Source organism: Thunnus maccoyii, chromosome 12 (assembly GCF_910596095.1).
Source record: "Thunnus maccoyii chromosome 12, fThuMac1.1, whole genome shotgun sequence".
NCBI classification, from domain to species: domain Eukaryota; kingdom Metazoa; phylum Chordata; class Actinopteri; order Scombriformes; family Scombridae; genus Thunnus; species Thunnus maccoyii.
In genome coordinates, this window is record NC_056544.1 from 3,162,222 (window position 1) to 3,183,032 (window position 20,811).

At 40.7% G+C, this 20,811-nt stretch overlaps 2 protein-coding genes across 8 annotated transcripts; one reads left to right on the forward strand and one right to left on the reverse strand.

The window, feature by feature from the left end:
- The first annotated feature begins 717 nt into the window (after positions 1-717).
- On the forward strand, positions 718-6,089 carry LOC121908627 (actin-related protein 2/3 complex subunit 5-like). Its single transcript, XM_042428800.1, has 4 exons — positions 718-992; positions 3,327-3,399; positions 3,719-3,895; positions 5,306-6,089. Exons 1-4 carry the CDS (start codon positions 853-855, stop codon positions 5,366-5,368), a joined length of 453 nt encoding a protein of 150 aa, XP_042284734.1. The 5' UTR covers positions 718-852; the 3' UTR covers positions 5,369-6,089.
- A 3,227-nt stretch (positions 6,090-9,316) lies between these two features.
- On the reverse strand, positions 9,317-18,961 carry rnf2 (ring finger protein 2). 7 transcript variants are annotated; one of them, XR_006099218.1, is made up of 11 exons: positions 18,856-18,961; positions 15,901-15,997; positions 15,323-15,489; positions 14,656-14,738; positions 13,726-13,858; positions 13,537-13,636; positions 13,016-13,188; positions 12,663-12,852; positions 12,236-12,333; positions 11,852-11,959; positions 9,317-9,480 (listed from the first exon to the last, which is right to left on the reverse strand). XR_006099218.1 is itself a non-coding variant. In XM_042428297.1 (10 exons), the coding sequence occupies exons 2-10, from the start codon at positions 15,985-15,987 to the stop codon at positions 9,468-9,470; spliced, it is 1,038 nt and encodes a 345-aa protein (XP_042284231.1). In that variant the 5' UTR covers positions 15,988-15,997; positions 18,856-18,961; the 3' UTR covers positions 9,317-9,467. The 7 variants fall into 7 exon arrangements, 5 of the variants coding, with proteins under 5 accessions (XP_042284231.1, XP_042284229.1, XP_042284230.1 ...); XR_006099217.1 differs by lacking the exon at positions 9,317-9,480 and adding an exon at positions 10,553-11,769; XM_042428297.1 differs by lacking the exon at positions 11,852-11,959 and having other exon boundaries at positions 15,323-15,483.
- Between the last annotated feature and the right edge of the window lie 1,850 nt (positions 18,962-20,811).

The following is a 20,811-nucleotide window of genomic DNA, read 5'->3' on the forward strand; positions in this document are numbered from 1 at the left end:
TGTGAATGTGATATGCAGTGGGTGAAGGAGAACAACAAAGACAATGTGATTATTGCCTCCAGTTGTTTGTATCAAGTTTGTTTCATATTGTACACACTGCCTTAAGGGCTTCTGTGTTTGGATTCCAGTGCATGTATGTGTGGAGGTCACTGAAGATGACTACTGACTAAATAGTCAATTAAATCACAGTTTTGGGAATTGATGTACAGGTTTCATTAAGGAAACCTGAGGTCAAAACTCTTAAGATGTTTTGTTTTGCTCTGTTTTATTGGCAAAGTGTGCAAGCATACAGAGGATGTGTCTTGGCGTTTGTTTCCACAAACTCAACATAGAAGAATAAAGATAAAACAAAAGTAAGGTAATAACAACAAATAAACAAAATAATAGTAAAATTAAATCAAAAGATTTAAATAATACTAAACACTAGAAATAAGCAAAAACAGGACAAAAAAACTGGAGCAAAACTGCATGGCTGCCATCCGCGCCCATTAAAGGACAGGTTCACATTTTTTCAAGCCTTTCTCAAAAGCAAACTGACATGCCAATGTGTACATTGAAACTTTTTTCTTGCTGTAATAATTCCTCCTATTCATACTGGATATTAAAAGATCATTTAGTGGGGTTTCCACTGTAGTTTTCTGCCATCTATTACTACACACACCAGTCCAGTAGGTGGCGGTAGAGCACCTACAAACTGGTTTACCAACCGCCAACAAATCCAAAGATGAGGAAGAAGAAGCGGACGCGACGAAGTCAGGAAGTAGGTTTGTTACCGGGTACAGTGCAACTGAGAATATCCGTTGCTCATAACGCCTGTTTTAACGTTAAGCAGCCGTTACTATTGTGTCCAATATGGCTAAAAATACAGTTTCCGACCGGTTTAGGAAAGTAGACGTAGATGAATACGACGAGAACAAGTTTGTGGACGAGGAAGACGGAGGAGAGAACCAGTGTGGACCCGACGAATCAGAAGTGGACGGTCTGCTCAGACAATATCCTTCCGTTTATCTTTATATTCTACATTAATGCTCCTCTACAGACATTAATGCTCCTCTACTGACATTAATGGTCTTCTGCAGGCAACCTACCCGTAACACCGTTGTGTCAGTCAGGGCTGGTGGGCACTGTCTGTACTGTTATTATGTGGCTGGAAGCTAAAAGAAGGCCGACATACTGACTCTCAGCCTTGCATTAGCATTTGAAATATTCAAAATATATCTATATTGAACGGCATTCATTTAAAGTTAGAAATGGGTGACATTTATTGGGAAAAATGTGTTCAGTTTGCTGTCAGAGTTGCGTTTCCGGGTATCAGTCAGCGGGAGGGTGTGGTCGCCTCAGCTATTTGCAGTGAAATAAGTTGATAGGAAGTGTTTAAAAACGCGTTTTTACTCCTTAGTGTTTGTTATAGTGTTTATTAGTTTGCTTTGTTTGCTATCCAGTGCTGTTAACTTTACAAGGGTTGATGGATAATTAGCTCCAGTGGTGGAAATAGCTAATTAAATACATTTATTCAAGAGAGCTATTTGTACCACAACAATTCAGAGTGAAATAGTGTACTCTTACTCCACCACTACTACTTCACAGCTGTAGTACTTTGTCGATTACAATTTGACTTTGTATTACAAAACTAATGGCAAGCTTATAAAATATAATGCTCTGTCATACACTAAAGGACGGGTTCACAATTTATTAAGTCTGTCTTAAAACAGTCAGGAGCCCAAATGTAAGTTGAAACATGTTTTTCTTGCTGTAATCATTCCTTCTGTTCATACCGACCATAAGAAGATCCCTTCATGATGCACTTACAATGTAAGTGTATGGCCCGCTATTTCATCCCCCAGCAACTGGACTCTGCAGGAGCCCAGGCCAGGATCCTGTTTGTGGATTTCCCTGCTGCAGGACAAGCTCTCCCAGCTGCACGTGCTTGACTCCACCTGCAGGTGGATCACCAACTTCTCTGTTGACAGGAAGCAGCACGACATTGGGGAAGCACGTCTCTGACTCCTGGACCATCAGGACCAGTTCCCCTCAAGACTGCATCCTTTCTTCACTTCTCTTCTCCCTGTACACCAACAGTTGCACAGGCAGTCACCAATCCGTCGAGCTCCTGAAGTTCACAGATGACACCACCCTCATTGTGCTCATCTGTGGTGGGGATGAGTCGGCCTACAGGTGGGAGGTTGACCATCTGGTGTCCTGGTGCGGCCAAAACAACTTGGAGCTCAACGCTTTAAAGATAATGGAGATGGTTGTGGACTTCAGAAAGACCCAGCCCCACCCACTCCCATCACCCAGTGACTCCCCAGTGGACATTGCAGAGTCCCTCTGCTTCCTGGGAACCCTCATCAGGACCTCAAGTGGGAGCAAAACATCAGCAGCGTCACCAAGAAGGCTCAGCAGATGATGTACTTCCTGTGGCAGCTGAAGAAGTTCAACCTGCCAAAGCCAATGATGATGCACCTCTACACCGCCATCATTGAGTCCATCCTCACCTCCTCCATCACATGGTACGCTGCTGCAGCTGCCAAGGACAAGAGCAGACTGCAGCGTATCATCCGCTGTGCTGAGAAGGTGATTGGCTGCAAGATCATGTCCAACCCCCCAGACACCCCAAAATCAACTTTTTTGAACACTTTCCTCCAGCAAGAAGAGGCAATCTATCTTAACCAAAACCTCACAGTTTCTTCCAAACTGCAGATGGTCTCATCAATAAGACCCTGACCCCCACTGACACGGACTCTATCCCACTCATAGTCACTGCATATCATATTAATGTGAAATCTATAATCTTATATTGCACAGCTGTGAACTCGGTGCGTTACATCAATGCAATTATTTGTATTCTTTGTATTATTACACTTGTCATTTAAAAGGAATGATTACAGTGTTCATATGGACACCTGACTGTTGATTTAAGACACACTTGAAAAATTGTGAACCTCCTCTTTAAAATAGTCAAAAGTACCAGTATATATAAAGTAATTAAAATTAGCTTCACCTCAACCAGCTACACTTAAATGCAGCAATAATAATAATCCAATATGTGCCTGTGAAAGGGGTCGTTCTGCATCAAAGTAATGAAAAAATGTTTCTGCCTCGACCTCATTAAAATCAATAATTAAGAGCACATTAATGCTTATTTGTGTGTATTTGAAGGGCAAGAAGCAGCGACCGTTCTCCTGACTCTGAGGCAAAGCGACAGGTGCTTCTTTCTGTGGCAGCAGTGTACTGTGTTTTTTCGGTGTGTGTGTTAATTTGACAAAAGAAATGCATGTGTATTCCTATCCTGTGGAATTGTGTCGTCCTTGACTGTCGCTTTGCAAGGGGAACATGAATGCAGCTCTCCAAGCCGTGCTGAAGAATCCTCCAATCAACTCCAAGAACCAGAACGTCAAGGTATTTAAGTACATCATCACTGACATTTTCATAGAATGTGTGCAAATACGGGCCGTTATAATGTCAGAAAGATGTCAAATCATGTCTTAACCTTAAATGTGGGTCCAAACTTGTACATCATGTGTATTTCTTACATTAATACACTAATTCAAGCTATATGCAAACGGTTTACACCATTCACCATAAAGTCAGGGTTTCCTTGGTGTAGGAAAAGCTAAGACATTCACCTAAGTGTTGTGTAATATTGCTTATCCCCCTTGTGTATGTATGTGTGTGTGTGTGTGTGTGTGTGTGTGTGTGTGTGTGTGTGTGTGTGTAGGACCGAGCAGAGACGCTGGTGGTCAAAGTGCTGAGCAGTTTTAAGAGCAGCGACATTGAGAAAGCTGTGGGCTCATTGGACAAAGCCGGAGTGGACCTGCTGATGAAATACATTTACAGAGGCTTTGAGAAACCCTCTGACAACAGCAGCGCTGTGCTGCTGCTGTGGCATGAAAAGGTACGTAGCTGCTATCAATCGAAATAAAGACGATGCAAACTCCAACTGATTTTGTCCTCACGGTTGAAAGAAAACACAGATTTTTGCTCAAACTGAAGCAGTGTTGTAAGAGTTTAAGACAGATTGTTTGATTTGGTTAAATGACCACACAGTAACAGATCTGTTTAGTTGTACAGACATACATGACTGTCTGGAGCAGTTTTATTCTCAGATGTATTAACCTGGTGTTCTGGTCATAGTTGTAGTCATGATCATCATTTTATTCAGCAGATTAATTGCCTAAATTCACAGACTGGAGTTGATTTGGAGACAGCCGTGGTTGGTTACTGGTGGTGAAATGAGGTGCGGTTTACTACGACAGCCAACACTCCCTCAACAGCTACTTTGTCAAAAAATACAAGAGAAGAGCAGCTGGAGTTTGTGTTTACAGAGCAACCAAACAAACTCGCATTGTTGTAATGTAGAAGTTAATAATAATAATTGCAACCACAGTCTGAGAGGAGTTTTCTACACAACAGCGGGACACAGTCAGCTGGTTAGCTCGCTGAGGAGCACTGCTAACAGCTCACTGATCCAAAAATAGCAGAAGATGACACATCTCTGATAACTGACCACTAACCTCTGTGACAAACACATTGTATTTCCTGAAGCTGACACCGACGAGATCTAACTGTGCTGGATTACATGCATGCATCCATTTCTTGTTAATCCATCATGTTTAGGGAGGCAATCTGAATCCAGTGCAGGGATGGTGGACTCACTCCCAGGAAAAACTGCAATATAGACAAATAATTGCTGAATGTAAATACATTGGATGGCTATTGCAAAAAAAAATGCACACAATAAATAGCATCAAAAACGGGATTTGAACTTTGAGATTAGAACTACAAACGTTCAGTGGAATCATTGATTGCTTTCTAAAACTGTGCACACAACTACAGTAAAAACATGTTGGCTGACATTTGCAATAAAAGCAGTCAGTGAAATAGATATTATCATGGTGTAAGTTAACGTTTGGTTGAACTGCTGGAGGTTTCAGACATAAAGGACTTGAGGTTCTCCTGCTACACTGACCATTCATGTTTTTGACTCGATGTGTTAGCTTGATGAAGATCAAATGTTGGGGTTTTTTTTTTTCTTCTCTTTCTTGTCACAAATCTGTCCTTCTTGGCTCTACACAGTCCCCCACCCCACACTTCACAAACTACCCGGTTACATAATAACTGGACTGGTTTAAAAACCTGTCTCATGTCCCTGCAGCTCCAGATTTCAGCTGTTGAACTTAACACAAGTACATACACACTTTTTCTGGCTGATTAGACGTCTGCTCAGGTACACGTTGGGAATGATGTGTGTGTGTGTGTGTGTGTGTGTGTGTGTGTGTGTGTGTGTGTGTGTGTGTGTCCTCAGGCTCTGGCAGTAGGAGGAGTGGGCTCTATAGTCAGAGTCCTGACTGCCAGGAAGACCGTCTGATCCTCTGAGACCTCACAGTAACCAACTGGAAACAGACGTCAGTCAACAATCTGCCCATATACACCAGAGCCGATCACAGGGACGTGTTTCTCCTTCTCTGGTTCTGGACATGATTCCTGTTTATTTTTCTACTGGAGCTGAGTGTCTTCCTGCTGTTATTTCCTCTTTTTTTTTTTTTTTTTTCTTCTTTGAGTTCACTTTTCACATCTGTGGGATTTAGGAGTGCTGGCTGTCAGGCAGGCAGGGAGGTGCTGGCACCTCAAACCCTGTCTGTGTTTGCCAACCACGCAGAGAGAACCGACACATTTCAGATGCTTCGCTCAGACAGACACATTCTCTCCAGAAAAGCTCCACGCTTCTTTCAAACAGCTTCACGGCTGCTCTGATTCCTCAGCCGGCTCACTCCAACATCTCCCCCCTCCTCCTCCTCCTCCTCCTCCACTCTGGTTCTTTCCTTCCTGTTCTTCCTCTTCTCTGAAGCTTCTGACTCATCCAAGTCGATGAAATGGAAAAGATTGCTCTTGGATGGACTGTCATAGACTGGTGACCTGTCCAGGGTGTTTCCCTGCCTTTTGCCCAGTGCTTGCTGGGATAGGATATATTTTTGCCCAAATAATTATAATTTTCTGAACATCTTTGTTCATTGAGTGTTTTTTTCTACTTTCACCAGTACCACTCATGTTTTTTCTTTTTATATCTGCAATAAAAGACTAAAAGCTAAGGCGGAAAGTGACTGTTTTGTTTCTTTTAAAATTGCAGGGATCAAATTAGCTAAGCAAATAAGTTTCCATATTTACTTTTTCAGTTTAGCTTTTGTCAAGAATTCACTGAAGACTGTCAGAAAGTGTTGTCCATGTTATGTCAGAGCTGCAGTACTGTGCAAAAGTTTTAGGCCCTAAAAGTAAAGTGAGGATACTTTGTCTTTAAAACAGCAGCAGTTCTCCTCGGTACACCTGCACACAGTGTTTCAGGTTCTTGGCAGGTTGGTTGTTCCTGCATCTTGGAGAAGTTGCCTCAGTTCTTCTGTGGATTTCGGCGTCTCAGCTGCTTCTGTCTCTTCATGTTAATCCCAGACTGACTCATTGATGTTGAGATCAGGGCTCTGTGGAGGTCAAACCATCTGTTGCAGGACTCCTTGTTCTTCTTGTTGATGAAGATAGTTGTTTATGACTCTGGCTGGATGTTTGAGCTCATTGTCACTCTACAGAGTAGACTTGGGTCCAATCAGACACCTCCCTGATAGTGTTGCATTATGGATAAGAACTGAAACATTTAAAGTGCCTAAAACTTTTGCACAGTACTGTACCAGAAACACTTCAGATTATTTCTATATTAGCAGTCATTGCATAATTTTCAATTAAATGCTACTGAATCTGAATCTGAAAAAACATACCTCTATTAATGTGCATCTTACACAGGTCTTATACAGGTCTGCTGCACTGCCTTCTTCAGAGCTATTTGACAGTGAAAGAAATATTGGATATATTTTGTGAATATTTCCATTCAAGATTCATCATGAAGATTATTACAAAATACATTTTCTGAATTCTGAGAGTGTCAGCTATGATAGCTAATATTAGAAGAGTAACACCACTGAATGAAACCTGTGAAACTGACAGCAGCAATGGACTTACAGCAGCCTCATAATCAATAACAGCTGGAAAATGACATTTAAATTCTGCTGTTTTACTCAAATCAAACCACACCGCTGACCTTTCTCCCCCGATGGAGGTCGAGAGTGAACAGCCAGAATGTGAATAGTTTGCTAAATTACCATAACCAATGTGAACCCTTCACACTTTGTTTGAAAGCCTCACAAATGGTGGAGGAGACGCTGGTGTTCCGCTGGGACTGAGAGGGTTAAACAGTAGTATGATACAGGAAGTGGCTGGATTCTGGCTAGTTTGGCGTTTAGAGTATAACATGGTGTCTAGATCAGGTATCAGATGGATGTGAACGATCCACACTAAATACAGTTTCAATCAATCATTGTTTCTGCTATCAGGTACAGTCATATAGCAGCTCAGTGTTGAGTGCAGCAGTGATCTCCTGGTTTCTTCTCCAGGACTATTAACTCAAACTCACAAGAGCCCAAACCACCTATCCATGCTCCAAATGGAGAACTAACTGACACAGTGCAGCATTATAAATACTTTGGTTAGACAGCTGATTGTCCTACAGAACTCATGTTGAACATCTCGCTCAAAAACTAAAAGTTCACATTGGATTCTTGTAGCGGAACAGAGCTGGTTTCTCTTTTCAAAGCAGGAAGCAATCTACAGTCTAACATCCTGTACACTCATGCTGCCGCCAACACCTTTAAACCTCTGGACGCTATCTGATTCATTACAGCAGACAGCTGTCACTCTCACCACTGTGAGTTATCTGAAGGTCACCTGTGTCTTCCTTTATAAGACCTATTATTTCACATCTTTAGTTGAGCTCAGAGCTGATAACCATGACACCAGATCACGGAGCAGCTCGGCTTTAAAAGCTCCTCATTACAAACTCTGAACTGTAACACAGCACTTGTTCCAATGAGCGACTTTAAAGTTTTACTTGCTGCTGTTCCTCATTATGTTTGATTGTTTTCAGTAGTGTGTCTGAGTGTGTATGATGATTGTGATGTGAATGTGATTCTGTGTACATGTTCTAAAGTCTGAGTTGCAAAAGAGATCTTGAGATCTTAATGAGATTTCCTGAATAAATAAAGCTTCCTAATAATAATGACCTGACATAAAAAGAAATCCAGTAAACATGTTTCATATTCAGGACATGAGAGCGCTGGTATTGGATCAGGAGAGGAAAGTTTTCATCCATATAAAACTCATAATCTGAGCCAATTCTAATTATTCTATTCAGATTCAGTGTTAGAACTGAATTTAAACCAAGAACAACAGACATCACCGTAAAAAGATTTTCACAGAAGTTTTTTTTTCTCACACATACTTAAATGATTTCTGTTTCGGGTGTTTTTCACTATCACACATGAAGTGTTAATACACACACACGCACTCTCTGTCGCTATGGTGTTCATGGCTGTGGTTTTTGACTGTGCAATGCTGGAAAGAAAGAAGAATCTGAACTCTTTAAAGACTTTTTAAGACCCTTTTAATACCCCATAAATGCAATTTAATAATGACTGAAGTATGGAAGTATGATGGTTAACCAATAGAGACAATATGGCTTAAAAGTATTAAGTGTTATAATACATTTTGCAGTATTTCCAAGCAGTATGTTACAAAATTGCTTATGATGTAATTAATTGAATGAATGTGACCTGGATTTGGATAAGCAGCAGAACATGGATAGATAGACTAACCAATGAAAAAATGATTCACTCAAAGGTAGTGAACCAGCTTCCTGGTTACTGTAGCTGCAGTAGTGACAGTGTTTGTTACAGGTGTGATGGTGTTGACTGAAACTCCTTCCTGCAGCACAATCCACGTCCTGACAGCCTGCAAGCACGTACAAAAACATTCATAACTAACATTACCGCCAAAGATTTTTATACATTATTAATACTCCAGATTCTCTGTGAACTAAGGCTGTTTTTTTCGTGATCCAGTGTTGATGTTAAACTGATAATAGGAAACCATTTTTTTCTAAAGATACACATTTATAACATTTCCTGGAAGAATTATCAGGAACACACCTTTCTAAAGTCAGTATTTAACAACCTCCTAAACTAGTGGGAGCTGTGGAAAAAAAACAGTTTTTATCCACTTGGAAAAATCTCTTTACCAACTGTTATACAATTTCACTTTTTATATGGAGAGGAAGAAGTGAGACACACACTGATTAAACACAGCTGAAGTACAGATCTTAGCAATCGGATGTTAGGTGGTGATGGAGTCAACAACAAAAAAAACCCTCAAGATCCTGTAAGCTGTTAACTCGTTTCAGTGATTTAATAAATGAATAAGAAGACAAGCAACAGCAGCAGTGCTCTTTGTTCTGTGTTGAACACACAGATTCAGGTTTATTGTCCAAACAGAAAGATGCAGTATACAGTTTCCACACACACACACAGACAGACAGCTAATCAGGCAGACAGGTACCAGATGAGACGGGAGTGAAGCTTGTTTTCATTGATTTTTCAGGTGAGGGATCTGGGGGAAAACAAACGGAGTCAACCGGACTGACGTTTTATTGCAGATCTTAAACAAGTCCTTTATTTTGAAATGGTTTTCTACATTTGGACCCATAATGTGACCTAAAACTGACTTCACTGGCAATTCATTGATCAAGAGGCTAAATGTTTGGCACGTTAACAGGCAGGTATGAACCAGAACTCAACTCAAGGTCCACTTACTAGGTTTTTTTTTACTAGCAACAGTTGAGGGAACTTTGCATGCTCAGAAAAAAAAAAGCATGGACATTGAGGTCAAATGATTTAGTCAGTTTCTAAGGTTTAGGAAACAGTGATACATTTTCACAAATACCAGCTGAGTGGTCTTAAACTGAACACAGTCAAGTGGTAAAAAATGGGCTGCATTCTGTCTTTTTAATGTAGTGAAGTATTTATCCAGGAATGTGACAATATTGTGCTCTGACAATGTGAAACTCTGCTCTTTTCATCACCGCTGTAGGTTTTATAACTTTTTTTTTTTTTTAAAGCGTCACATCAGAAACGCACTGCAAAAATATCAAACATGTGATGTGTGTCTGGCAAAGAAAGGAAAAAAAAAAAAAAAATGCTGCTTCTGACTTATCCAGTTATGTAACAGCAGTGAAAACAAAAGTCCAGACAGGCTTTACTGAATGTCTTTACACCTGACGTGAGCTTAGATGGTGATGCACCAACACATTCATCAATTAATCCAGTCATATAATTAGTGTATCTGCCCCCTGGTGGCTGTTAGCAGCAGCCACAGCGGTACATTCTGACTATATTAACGTGTGTCCTGTTTGTTAGAACAAGTTTGAAGCTCCCTACAGTTAACTTTACATTTCTCTGACATGGTGAAAAAAAAAAAAAAAAGAGCTACATCGTCACATGTGGGCGCGACGATGTATCCAATCAGGTGGAGAATAAAACACTCCAGAGACTGACAATCGCCTTCTAGTGAACAGTAGGTTTGTAGAAATAATAAAGGAGATGGTGAATACTGTAATGGTCTGACTGTCTGTGCTGCTGCAGAAATACCCTCCCACCCCCCCTCTACCCACCCACCCCTCCAATCACACACACTCCTTCCTCCCCATGTTAAAAAAGACATTTATAAAAGGACAAGCCATAGAGAGCAGCCACAGATATTAAGAGGACAGTTTGTTCCTACGAGGTAACAGATCAAGACAACAGCTGTTAGATTCTCTGTCACTACTCAGGGTTTCCACAGCGAGTCTGAGGCCACAGCAACAAACCCTGCTGATGATGCAGCTGGATTGTTATGCGTTCACACTGGTAGCGTCACGCTCAAGAGTCACCATTCATTCGATGCTCTCTCTCTCTCTCCCTTCTTGTTCACACACACACACACACACACACACACACTGCAGCCATTCAAACCTTCACAGTTCTCTACAAGTTTTATTTGAAAGACTACAGAGACATTGAAAAAAAAAAAAAAGAAAAGCTCAAAAAACACTTGACACGTTACAAAAAAAAAAATAAGTTCCAATCTGTGTAGCTTGATAAAGAAAGAACTGCCCACTGCTGGTCAAAGTTTCTCAGTGTGAACGCTGTCGTTTTTATCAAGCAGTATTCAAAGCCCTTATACACTGTGTGATACCAGCAAGTCACTAATTACTGGTCCCAGTCTGTCTTCTGACTGTGTGATGTCACTTTTGAGGCCTGTCAGAATGTGTGATTAATATCTGATGAATGGATGCATGAAGTTTAAAAAAAAAAAAAAAAAGTGTGTATGCGAGCACAGGCGAGCCAACTATGCTGCTCCTTTTCCAAAAAAAATACAGTAAATGACATCATCATAAGGCCGGGACTGTTTTGTTTGTTGTTGTTTTTTTTTTAATGTTACAAAATGGCACTTCACATGGATCATCAGAAGAAATAATTACATTTTATGAAATATAATATTATTAAGGGGAAAACTAACAGTAGCACTACATCACACAGCAAAAAACAACATTTAACGAGGGAGGGCGACTGTTTAGACAGTCATGTAGTAACTACACTGATGATATGAGGTGTGTCTGTTAGGTTCAGCTCAGCCGGGGGGGGGGGGGGGGGGGGGGGTAGAGACTGATTGATCGATCACATTGTACATTCACTTCACAGCAATTAATCAGAGCAGCTTGTTGCGATGTTGGTGGGGGGGGGGGGAACCTCGTGAATTGAGATAGTTGAGACGAGGATTGAATACTTCCATCATGTTTCTCTCACAGTTGTCAGCTTTGGTTTGGGACAGAGGAGATCTCACAGTGTAAAGGGGCCTTTGCTGAAGGAAAATACAATATAATACTTTTTTTTTTTGTTTTTTTTTTAAACTTGGAGAACAGCATCGTGCAATTCAGACTGACATGAATGAACCCTGGTTTTCAGAGCTGGAGAGAGAATCTACAACCACTGCTGGCAGTCCGTTAACTCTTTAGTTGTACCTGCTGGCTGCTGTACTGATCTGCTACCTTCTACAGAGAGAAAGATAGAAAGAGACACAGAGAAAGATAACAGAGAATATAAAACAAAGTTTTCTTTTTACAAGAGTCCTTTTGGGGGGGTTTTACCAACCCTCCTCATCTCCTTCAGACACACTTCACCCCTCCTCCTCCTCCTCCTCCTCCTCCTCCTCCTCCTCCTCGTCTGTGTGTAACAAGTGTAGCCAAGTCCAACTGTGTACTTCCTACTAGTGTGTGCGTGTGTGTATGTTTGTGTGTGTGTGTGTGTGTGTGTTTATGTGTGTCTACTTGTGTTCTTTAGTAGGGGCAAAGTAGAGCTCCATGGGTTTGTTGACCTTCCAGTACTTTTCGCTGACCAGCTCCAGGGAGAAAGAACCGTTCAGAACCTGTGAACAGAGATGAAACGGTTGAAACTGGACTTCACTACATCAATCCAACGTAGTAGCATGTGTACAAGTTAGAAAACATCTACTGCTTCTCAGCTGAACAAAAAAAAAACCCTCTTAACAGTTGCTCCATTCTCTCTGGAAACAGGCAAACAGCTGCTGATGAATTCTGTTCAAATGACTGAAGGTATAATTAACTGAGTGAAAGGTTTCTGTCTCTGCTAAAGGATGTGGGAGATCTTTATCAACAATCCCTAAATCAGGTTTTTCATAGATGGTGTAAATGTGTCTAAAAGGTAGTGTGTTTGTATGTAAGTGTGTGTACTCACAGTGAACTGGTTTCCAGCAGTAGGTATGTAGATGGTGTACTGTTTCTCTGAAGCTGCCTCCACGTTAACAGGACTAGCCTCGGCGTTTCTTCTTAGCTCCTCCAGAGCCAGTCGGACAGCCAGGTATTTAGACAGGTGATCCACTGTAGCGTTACCGGACGTCTTAATGTAGCGAGGGACGAACTCCACACTGCAGTGACACACACACACAAACAGATACAAGTGTGTAAATAACCACTCTTGATAAATACATAAATAGATGTGGCTAGATGCTCGTGGCTAATTTCATCTCCCTCCTCTACAAGACAGTGAAGATGTGCTTTCATTTTAAGACCGGTCACCCCCACACACACCTGTTGTGACCGTCATCCTTCTCCATCAGGGTGGGATGTGGCCGAAACACCAGTTCTATTTCGCTGGCGCCGCCATCGATCACAGAGTCCCCGCCCCCGTTCTCAGCAGCGTTGTCCATATCCAGACCGCTGTCATCACTCGTCTTGGTGCGTTTGATGCTGGGACCTGCCTCCTGGTAGGAATATGGTCAACTACGTGGTTAGTAGTTATAAACAGACAACCCACACTTGGAGGCAAGGCAGGTTCTCAGAGTCTCAGCTTACAGTTGTTAAGTGTGTGTTGCTTTTGAATGTAATCATTACACCACTTAACTAGAATCCAGATTGCAACTGTCGCACTAAATATTTCAATGGTCAGAGCAGAATGACAGAAGGACCGGATTTATAAAGATTGACACTCGCTTTACTTGTTTTTATGTATTTTGAGGATAAAAATATGTACAAGAGTGATTTGATGTCAAAGAAGCTGCACACATGCCATCAGATGACATCATCATGTGTTGTGTGACATCATCACTGACCTGATTGCTGTGGACAGAAGCGTTGCTACAGTGGGAGGAGTCTCCGTTGTCTTCAGCTCCGCTGCCGTTCTCCACTGTGTGTCTTTTACCACGCTGCAGTCTGACACAAACAAACGCAGTTATTAGAACAGACGGAGTTCTATATATGTGTGTCTGCATTATGTTATATATGTGTGTGTGTGTGTTTACCTGGTCATAGCCTGTATCTTCAGCCCCTCCTCTATGCTGTGGGACAGGGCTTGCTGGTTGTTGTGTTTGCTAATGCGGGCCAACACTCTCTCCTGGTGGGCTTCATACTCGTCACGGCTGGGATAAATCTTACCTGACGGGAAATAAATGAAACCAATACTAAATTATAGAATTTTAACAATATCTGATTCCTCCTCCATCTTTTTAAGCGGACTCCTTGAACCTTACTGACACCAGGCACGGCTGCGTCGCATTCTGGCTACGACACAGTTTTGTTGCGTCCTCCGCACAGCGTCATACCACACCGGGAGTGTTTCAGTACTTTGTGAGGCTGCTGGATTTGCGAGATCACGCGATAATCTGTGTAACAACCATGGATATATACATATATATATATGTGGAGAGAGAGAACAACAAACAAACAAACGATTACTTTGTCTGTCTGGTGTTGACTTGCTGTTGATTTGGTCATGTTTCCTTGATTTTTGTGCTTCTACTATGTCATAAAATCTTGTGATTTTCCACTTCCAAGATGAACCCTCTCGTCGTCCACGGTGGCAAACATCCTCTGACCGAAGTCCTCTTGACTTCTGGCCTGCTGCCAGTGGTTTTGACGTAATGTTGATGTAGTGATGTGATATACGATTGGGAGTCTGCACTGAGTGTCGACTGGATGCTCTATACTGTTCCTGCGTCTGCCTTCCTGCGTGGTTCAATCCGCTCTGCGCAGCTTCACGCGGCTTCCGTCAAAAATACACTCGGCACGTAATTTTAGCGGAGCTGGAGTGGAGAGCCCCTTGTGGTACGCTTCTGAATGGCGTTGCGGTGCGTCTGGTGGGATCACAAGCATCGACTAGAGCGGCTGTGTCGCAGCCAGAACGTGACGCAGACTGGTGCCCGGTGGAAACAAACCGTAAGACAAACACTTACTAATCAGAGCATCGAAATTAGGGTCTGGACGCAGCGACCTCTTGGACACCAGCTTCTTACGACAGGTAGGACACTCTTTGTTACTGAAAAGACAGATCAACATGTTCATCAGTATCACAAACTCAACTGACAATACAGACTACTATTACTGAAGCAACACATATATTTTCATTTCAACAGTACAGTTAAGTGGAGCCTCTTTTTGACCGACGTTGCACACTTGATCTACACAAACCTTCTCTTGGGCTTTCTTCAGCACCGTTTCAGGGAGTTATGGTGAAAACCATACTAGAACAAACATCACTGTTTACAGGAATAAGATAATGACTGACTAATCCACAAGTGCTTCTCTAAGCTAACATCGTTGCTGATGACATACGGTGTAATAACATGTGTAATAACGGTGTAATAACATTCTATGATTTAATGGTTGATGACAGCAGCGGAGGCAGGACTGAGTATTGTGAGGGACAGAATATTTTCTAATTGTTTCAGCTCCTCTAACATGGATAAATGTGTCTGCTGATTTCTGACAGCAGGACCTGAAGCTCCGCAGTACTCCCTTCCCTCATAGGTCACCACTGGTCATTAGCTTGCAGCTCTGACATTTGTGTTCTCACCCCCCATGAGAAACTCTCCTGGTTCCTACATGTTTTTAAATACTCACCCAGATCTCAAAGCTGTGATGATACAATCAGCGCAGAAGCGATGCAGACATTCTTTGGTTGTCATTGTGTTCTTCAACATGTCCAGACAGATAGGACACATGAGTTCACTGTGCAAGGACCTGGGCGACACCGCAATCTCCAGTCCGTCTGTTATAGCCTCCTGTGCCAGTACGAAAACAGAGTGCGATGTAGATTAGTACAAACGCGGAGATACGATTACGGTTTCTGAGGAGCGGTTGCATAGCTGATGTGGAAACAGCTCGCAGGTCTGATTCATGTTTTCAGCTCCCCCAAAATCTCATAACTGTAATAACTGAGTCATCATTTTTGGATCTTGCACATCTACATGTTCTATTTTCAGGAGCATGGGGCAGCTCCAGATCCTCCAAATGTGTATATATATATATATCAAATATGTCCCATATACCGTACAGTAGCTGTTACATTATCCCTGGTGAAAGTGACTGCTACATCTCACTTTTTTGCAACCTAACAAACTTGATGACAGCATTAATAAAAAGTGAAATGATGAGATGAGACACTGATGTGAATGAAGTGATCCGGTATGAATCGTTACCTGTGGAGTTCTCTGTAGCTCGTACAGGCTCAGCTCCCAGGTCTTACTGAGGGGCTGAACCCCGTTGGTCTGAACTGTCTGGGTCATCGCTGCAAAACTGAAATACAAAAACAAAATGAGATTTTCTTAAAAATCTAAAGGTGTAATGGTGAATTGTTGGGGGGGGGGGGGGGGGGGGGGGGGTTTCAGTGTCTTGTTGAAGTACACTGTGACATGTGGACAGGAAGGATGGAACAACCTGCTCTACCTCCTGACCTTTCATAAATTAGTTATTTCATTCAATTGTTATTCTAACTATTAAACTTGGACATTCAGTTTAAAAGATAGGTTCAAAGAAATTGTGAAGCTATCTTTTAAACAGCTAAATGCCCATATGATGCCAAGTGTCAGTTGCTGGAATCATTCCTCCCTAATGTGCTTTCAGTGTAAGAGCCAAGATGTATTATGTGTTTATCAGAAGCGTACACAAGGATTCAGTCGTCCAAACGAGTCAAATAAAGTAGATATCTAAAGTTTCACTCTTATTAGTTCAAAGTTCCCTCTTTGTTTCTCTCTGGACATCATGTCTCTGTTGAGCTGCAGAGGATGGATAGTAACAAAAGATATGTGCAGTATAGACAGGAGGAACAATTACAGCAAACAGAACTTGTTTCAGTCATCATGTGGACACCTGTCTATTGTTTTAAGACAATAGTCACATGAATGTATCCTTTAAGGCCAGTGGTTTAATGCTAACTCCTTTGTGGATAATTGTCTTGTGCTAATAAATCATTTTTTACCTCAGTCATCAGTCACTTGTGATCATATTGATCTTATTTGCTTTGTCGTGTGCATTTTAAAGTCAAAAAGCTTAGGAAATTAAATGTCAACTATACAGCAGTTTGCATAACGATGTAGCAAACATGTCTTCAATAAAAACATAATAAAGACAGCTGCTGATAGGTCAGAAGGTTTTAGTTACAACAAAACAATTTTCCTGCCAAATGTCTGTGTATGTTTGTTTTTGTTATCCACAGATCTACACTTTTATCATACGACAGATACTCAGAAATTACACAGCCACACTATGGTGTTCACACACACATATACACACGTTTATTTACCACAACATGGTTTCTGATAGTTTTCGTTCCTGCTTCGTGAGACCGATTTAATAAAAGAATGCAATAAATAGAAATGTTTAGAAATGAAACGTGAGAGAATGTAAAAAAATACAACTTGACAGACAGACATCTGTTCTGATTTGAACATTGAAGGATCAGTGAATCTATGTGAAATAATAGTCATTTCTATTTCATAAAATAGAAGCAGTTTTATGTTCACACCCAGCTGCTACACCACATGCAGACAGCGAAGACTCAACTGCTGTTCTTCATCATGGCTGTTCATTAGCATTTGTGACACGTTCACTACTTCTCTTCCATGTTTTCATGTTTTTAAGAGTAGAGCTACTTTTCTAACACATTTTAATAACCTACATTTGAGCCTTACATAGCCTTTCATCATTTTATTAATTTATTATTGTCATGCTTTCATAAACACAAATTTGTTAATTTGGAAAAATAAATCACCACCAGAGGAAATGTTCTTGCTGCCAAAAACATTTATTATTAGGCTATTTCTTATGTGGCTAGTTATTCAAGAATTCTTGTTAAATACATGACAATTGCACTGCGTTACATTATATATCTATTTTTGATATTTTGCCTGCACCCTGTAGGTTTAGAGTATATGACCTGATTTCTAAAAGTAAAGAAATAACAAGAAACGACAAAATTGGAAAGACATCAAAAAATTGAATTTTCATATCATAATTCTATGTTTGAGACATTTAAGGTCATGAATTTTGATTTTAGACGCTTCAGTTTGAAAAGGTTCTTAACAATTGTACAGCATTGTCTATCTGGCGATTATATTTTTTTACTACCAAGGAGAAAATTCCTCTCTTGCCTCTCTGTAAGTGATTTGAAAATATGAGCAAAATACAGTATCTTCCAGTCAACCAGGGGTAACCCATACTGGACATCGGGAATAATGAGCTATTTGTGCTGCATTGCCACCTCACAGCCCGCTGGAAAAAAAGACTAATAGATAAGATAAAAAGCCGAATATCAGATTTTCACATCTGCAGCTGTGTGACCATGCTGCCATACATGTGACAGACAAGAGGTGAAAGGGGGGGTGGTCCATATATAACACACTGACTTGTCGATGGCAAGCTGGTATATCTTTGCGGATAAGCTGAAAAATGTCAGGAGAAACAAAAACAACAGAGATGTGAACCTTGGAGCATCTTGACCACAACGTGTACATTCTCTGTACCGCAATTATCAATTCATGCCAATAAACAAAACCCAAAATATTGTAACAACTGACTCAAATTAGGTACACTATATAGTCGATGGTTTTCATATAGTTTTGCAAGCTAGCACAAGACAAGGAGTATACATTGACATTTGTTTAAGTAAATCTTACTGGTGCTAGCAAATCAATTACAGTTAATAGACATATTTCACGTAAAATCTCTGTGGTGGCTGATGCTAACTAGCTACCCCAATCGGCTAACTTAGCTATTCTTCGTAACGTTCACATTAGAGGCGAAATAAGCTCAAGATATAGCATGTATGTAGCCGATAGAAGACGACGAATTCACAGGCGTGTGAAACAGTTCCTTCATGACAATTTAAATATTAAAGCTACCCGCACAAAACGCTAATATCTAAAATATAGCGAGGGAGTAGTGACTGTAATTTGTCGCTGTGACAAGAGGGAAAAACAACAACAGAGCCCGAGCCGACGCACCAATCTCCTGAGGTCAGCTGTGTGCTTTTTTACCTTATTTTCAACGTTTTAACAGCTGCAAACTCGTACGTGAACCGCCGATGCTACACACATACAGACATAGAAGCGAAATATTCCTAGCTTGCTTAAAATATGATTGTTTTCTGTACTTACATTTTCAGTTGTGGATACTGCCTATCCAGCCAGCGCGTTTAGGCGAAGGCAATATGGCGAATGCACCAGCAGCGATGTAGTCTGGGAAATGTAGGCACCATACCAGAAGAGTCCGGGCATGGGTCCATGTGTCGGGATCCCGGGGGCCCCGAATCAAAATGGGGAAAAAAATTAATGGAGGTGCATGATAACGTAGAACGAGCATATCTTAATAATAATAATTTTATTTGTACAGCACTTTTCAAGCTAGGGGCACAAAGTGCTTTTCATAGACAGGATAAAAATCAATCAAATATAAAAAGAAAAACATAAAAAAACAGCAAAATACAAGCACACAAATTAAAAGACCGTATAAAAGAAATGTACAAATAAATCATCCAACAGGTAAAACAAATAAAACTATTAAAATAAACTTAAAATCAGGTGGTTGCACAACAGAGCTGTATTATGTAAAGATAATAATAATAATAATAATAATAATAACAATAATAAGACTAGTTGTCAGGCAAAACAGCAAGTCTGTCAAAACGTGTCTTAAGACAGGATTTAAAAGCAGTAACAGTGTCAGCAGACCAAATACTAACGACTGTTCCAAAGCTAAGGTGCCAGTACAGTAAAAGCTCGATCACCCACTGACCTTAACCTGGACTCTGGAACAGCTAGCAGACCTAACCCAGCAGAGGAGGCTTGTTTGGACAGTAAGGAGTTAAGAGTTCACTCATGTACTCTGGCACCTGGCCATGTGTGCACATTCACATTCACTCTCTAACAACCTTCCATCTCAAATTAGATATTTGAGAAAATAGAAAAACACAAGGTCCATGGTCGCACTATATGTGATCCAATGATACAACAAGATCTGAAAAAGGTAAGAGGTAAACCATGCAAATCAATCAATCAATTAAACATTACTTGCACAGTACCTTTCATACAGGTCAGTGCAATTCAAAGTGCTTCATAGATGACAGACAAGCTGACAATAAGACAGAACAAATGTAAACAGTAAAACAATTTGAGGCTAATGCACACAATAAATGAAAATGATAAGAATGTAATAAACAACTAAAAGACTCATGCCACAGGACTTGAAGGGTCATAGACCTATGGTTCATACTTTGCACGCATGTCAGACAAGTAGATTGATGCAAAAGCTTTAAAAACAAGTAAAAAATAAAAATCTATAGCCTACTGACAAGCAACCAATGTAAGGATGGGTGTAATGTGTTCTCTCCTTCTGGTCTCAGTGTTTGGTATTGGCGAGGAAGAAGACGGCGTCAAACACATCACACAGATCCTGATGAGCAGCCTGAACTGTGAAGGGCAAAGGGATTCATGTAAGAGCAATTTTTTTGAGAATGTAATCGATTAATCAGTCTTTCGTTAATAGCTCCCCTTCAGTATCACAGATTGGGGCCTTTATTCATGCATTCATTCATGCATTCATTCATTCATGCATTCATTCATTCATTCATTCATTCAGGGTCCACTCTACTGTGATGTAGTTTTACATTATTACCACTAGAAGACGTCAGAGCTCTGGTGTAGCCTATTAGAAATGTATTACAGATGTTAAGTACCCATGAGTATTAATTTGGTGATTTGCAGGTCAAAAGATGTCTGAAATTGTTTGTGTGAAAGTTTTTTGGATGTCTAGGTGAATAAAACCTTTGTTTCAATGTTTAAATAAGTATATTTCAATGAGAAGCATGTTCACTACTGTACAAATTGACAGTTGCTTATATATTCTGCAGTCATTGTTGATTGTGCATTTACACAGTATAGTATGGCTTCCTCGCAGCTGTCATGTGTTATAATGATTGAACACACAACAAGAGGAGCAAGGAGGGCCGTTAGCAGATATAAGATCAAATGTAGGATTAAATAGAGCCTCGCAGAAACAGGTTGACATTTCTGAGGCTGGAAGGGACATACAGTGTTCTGCAGAATTCTGCAAAA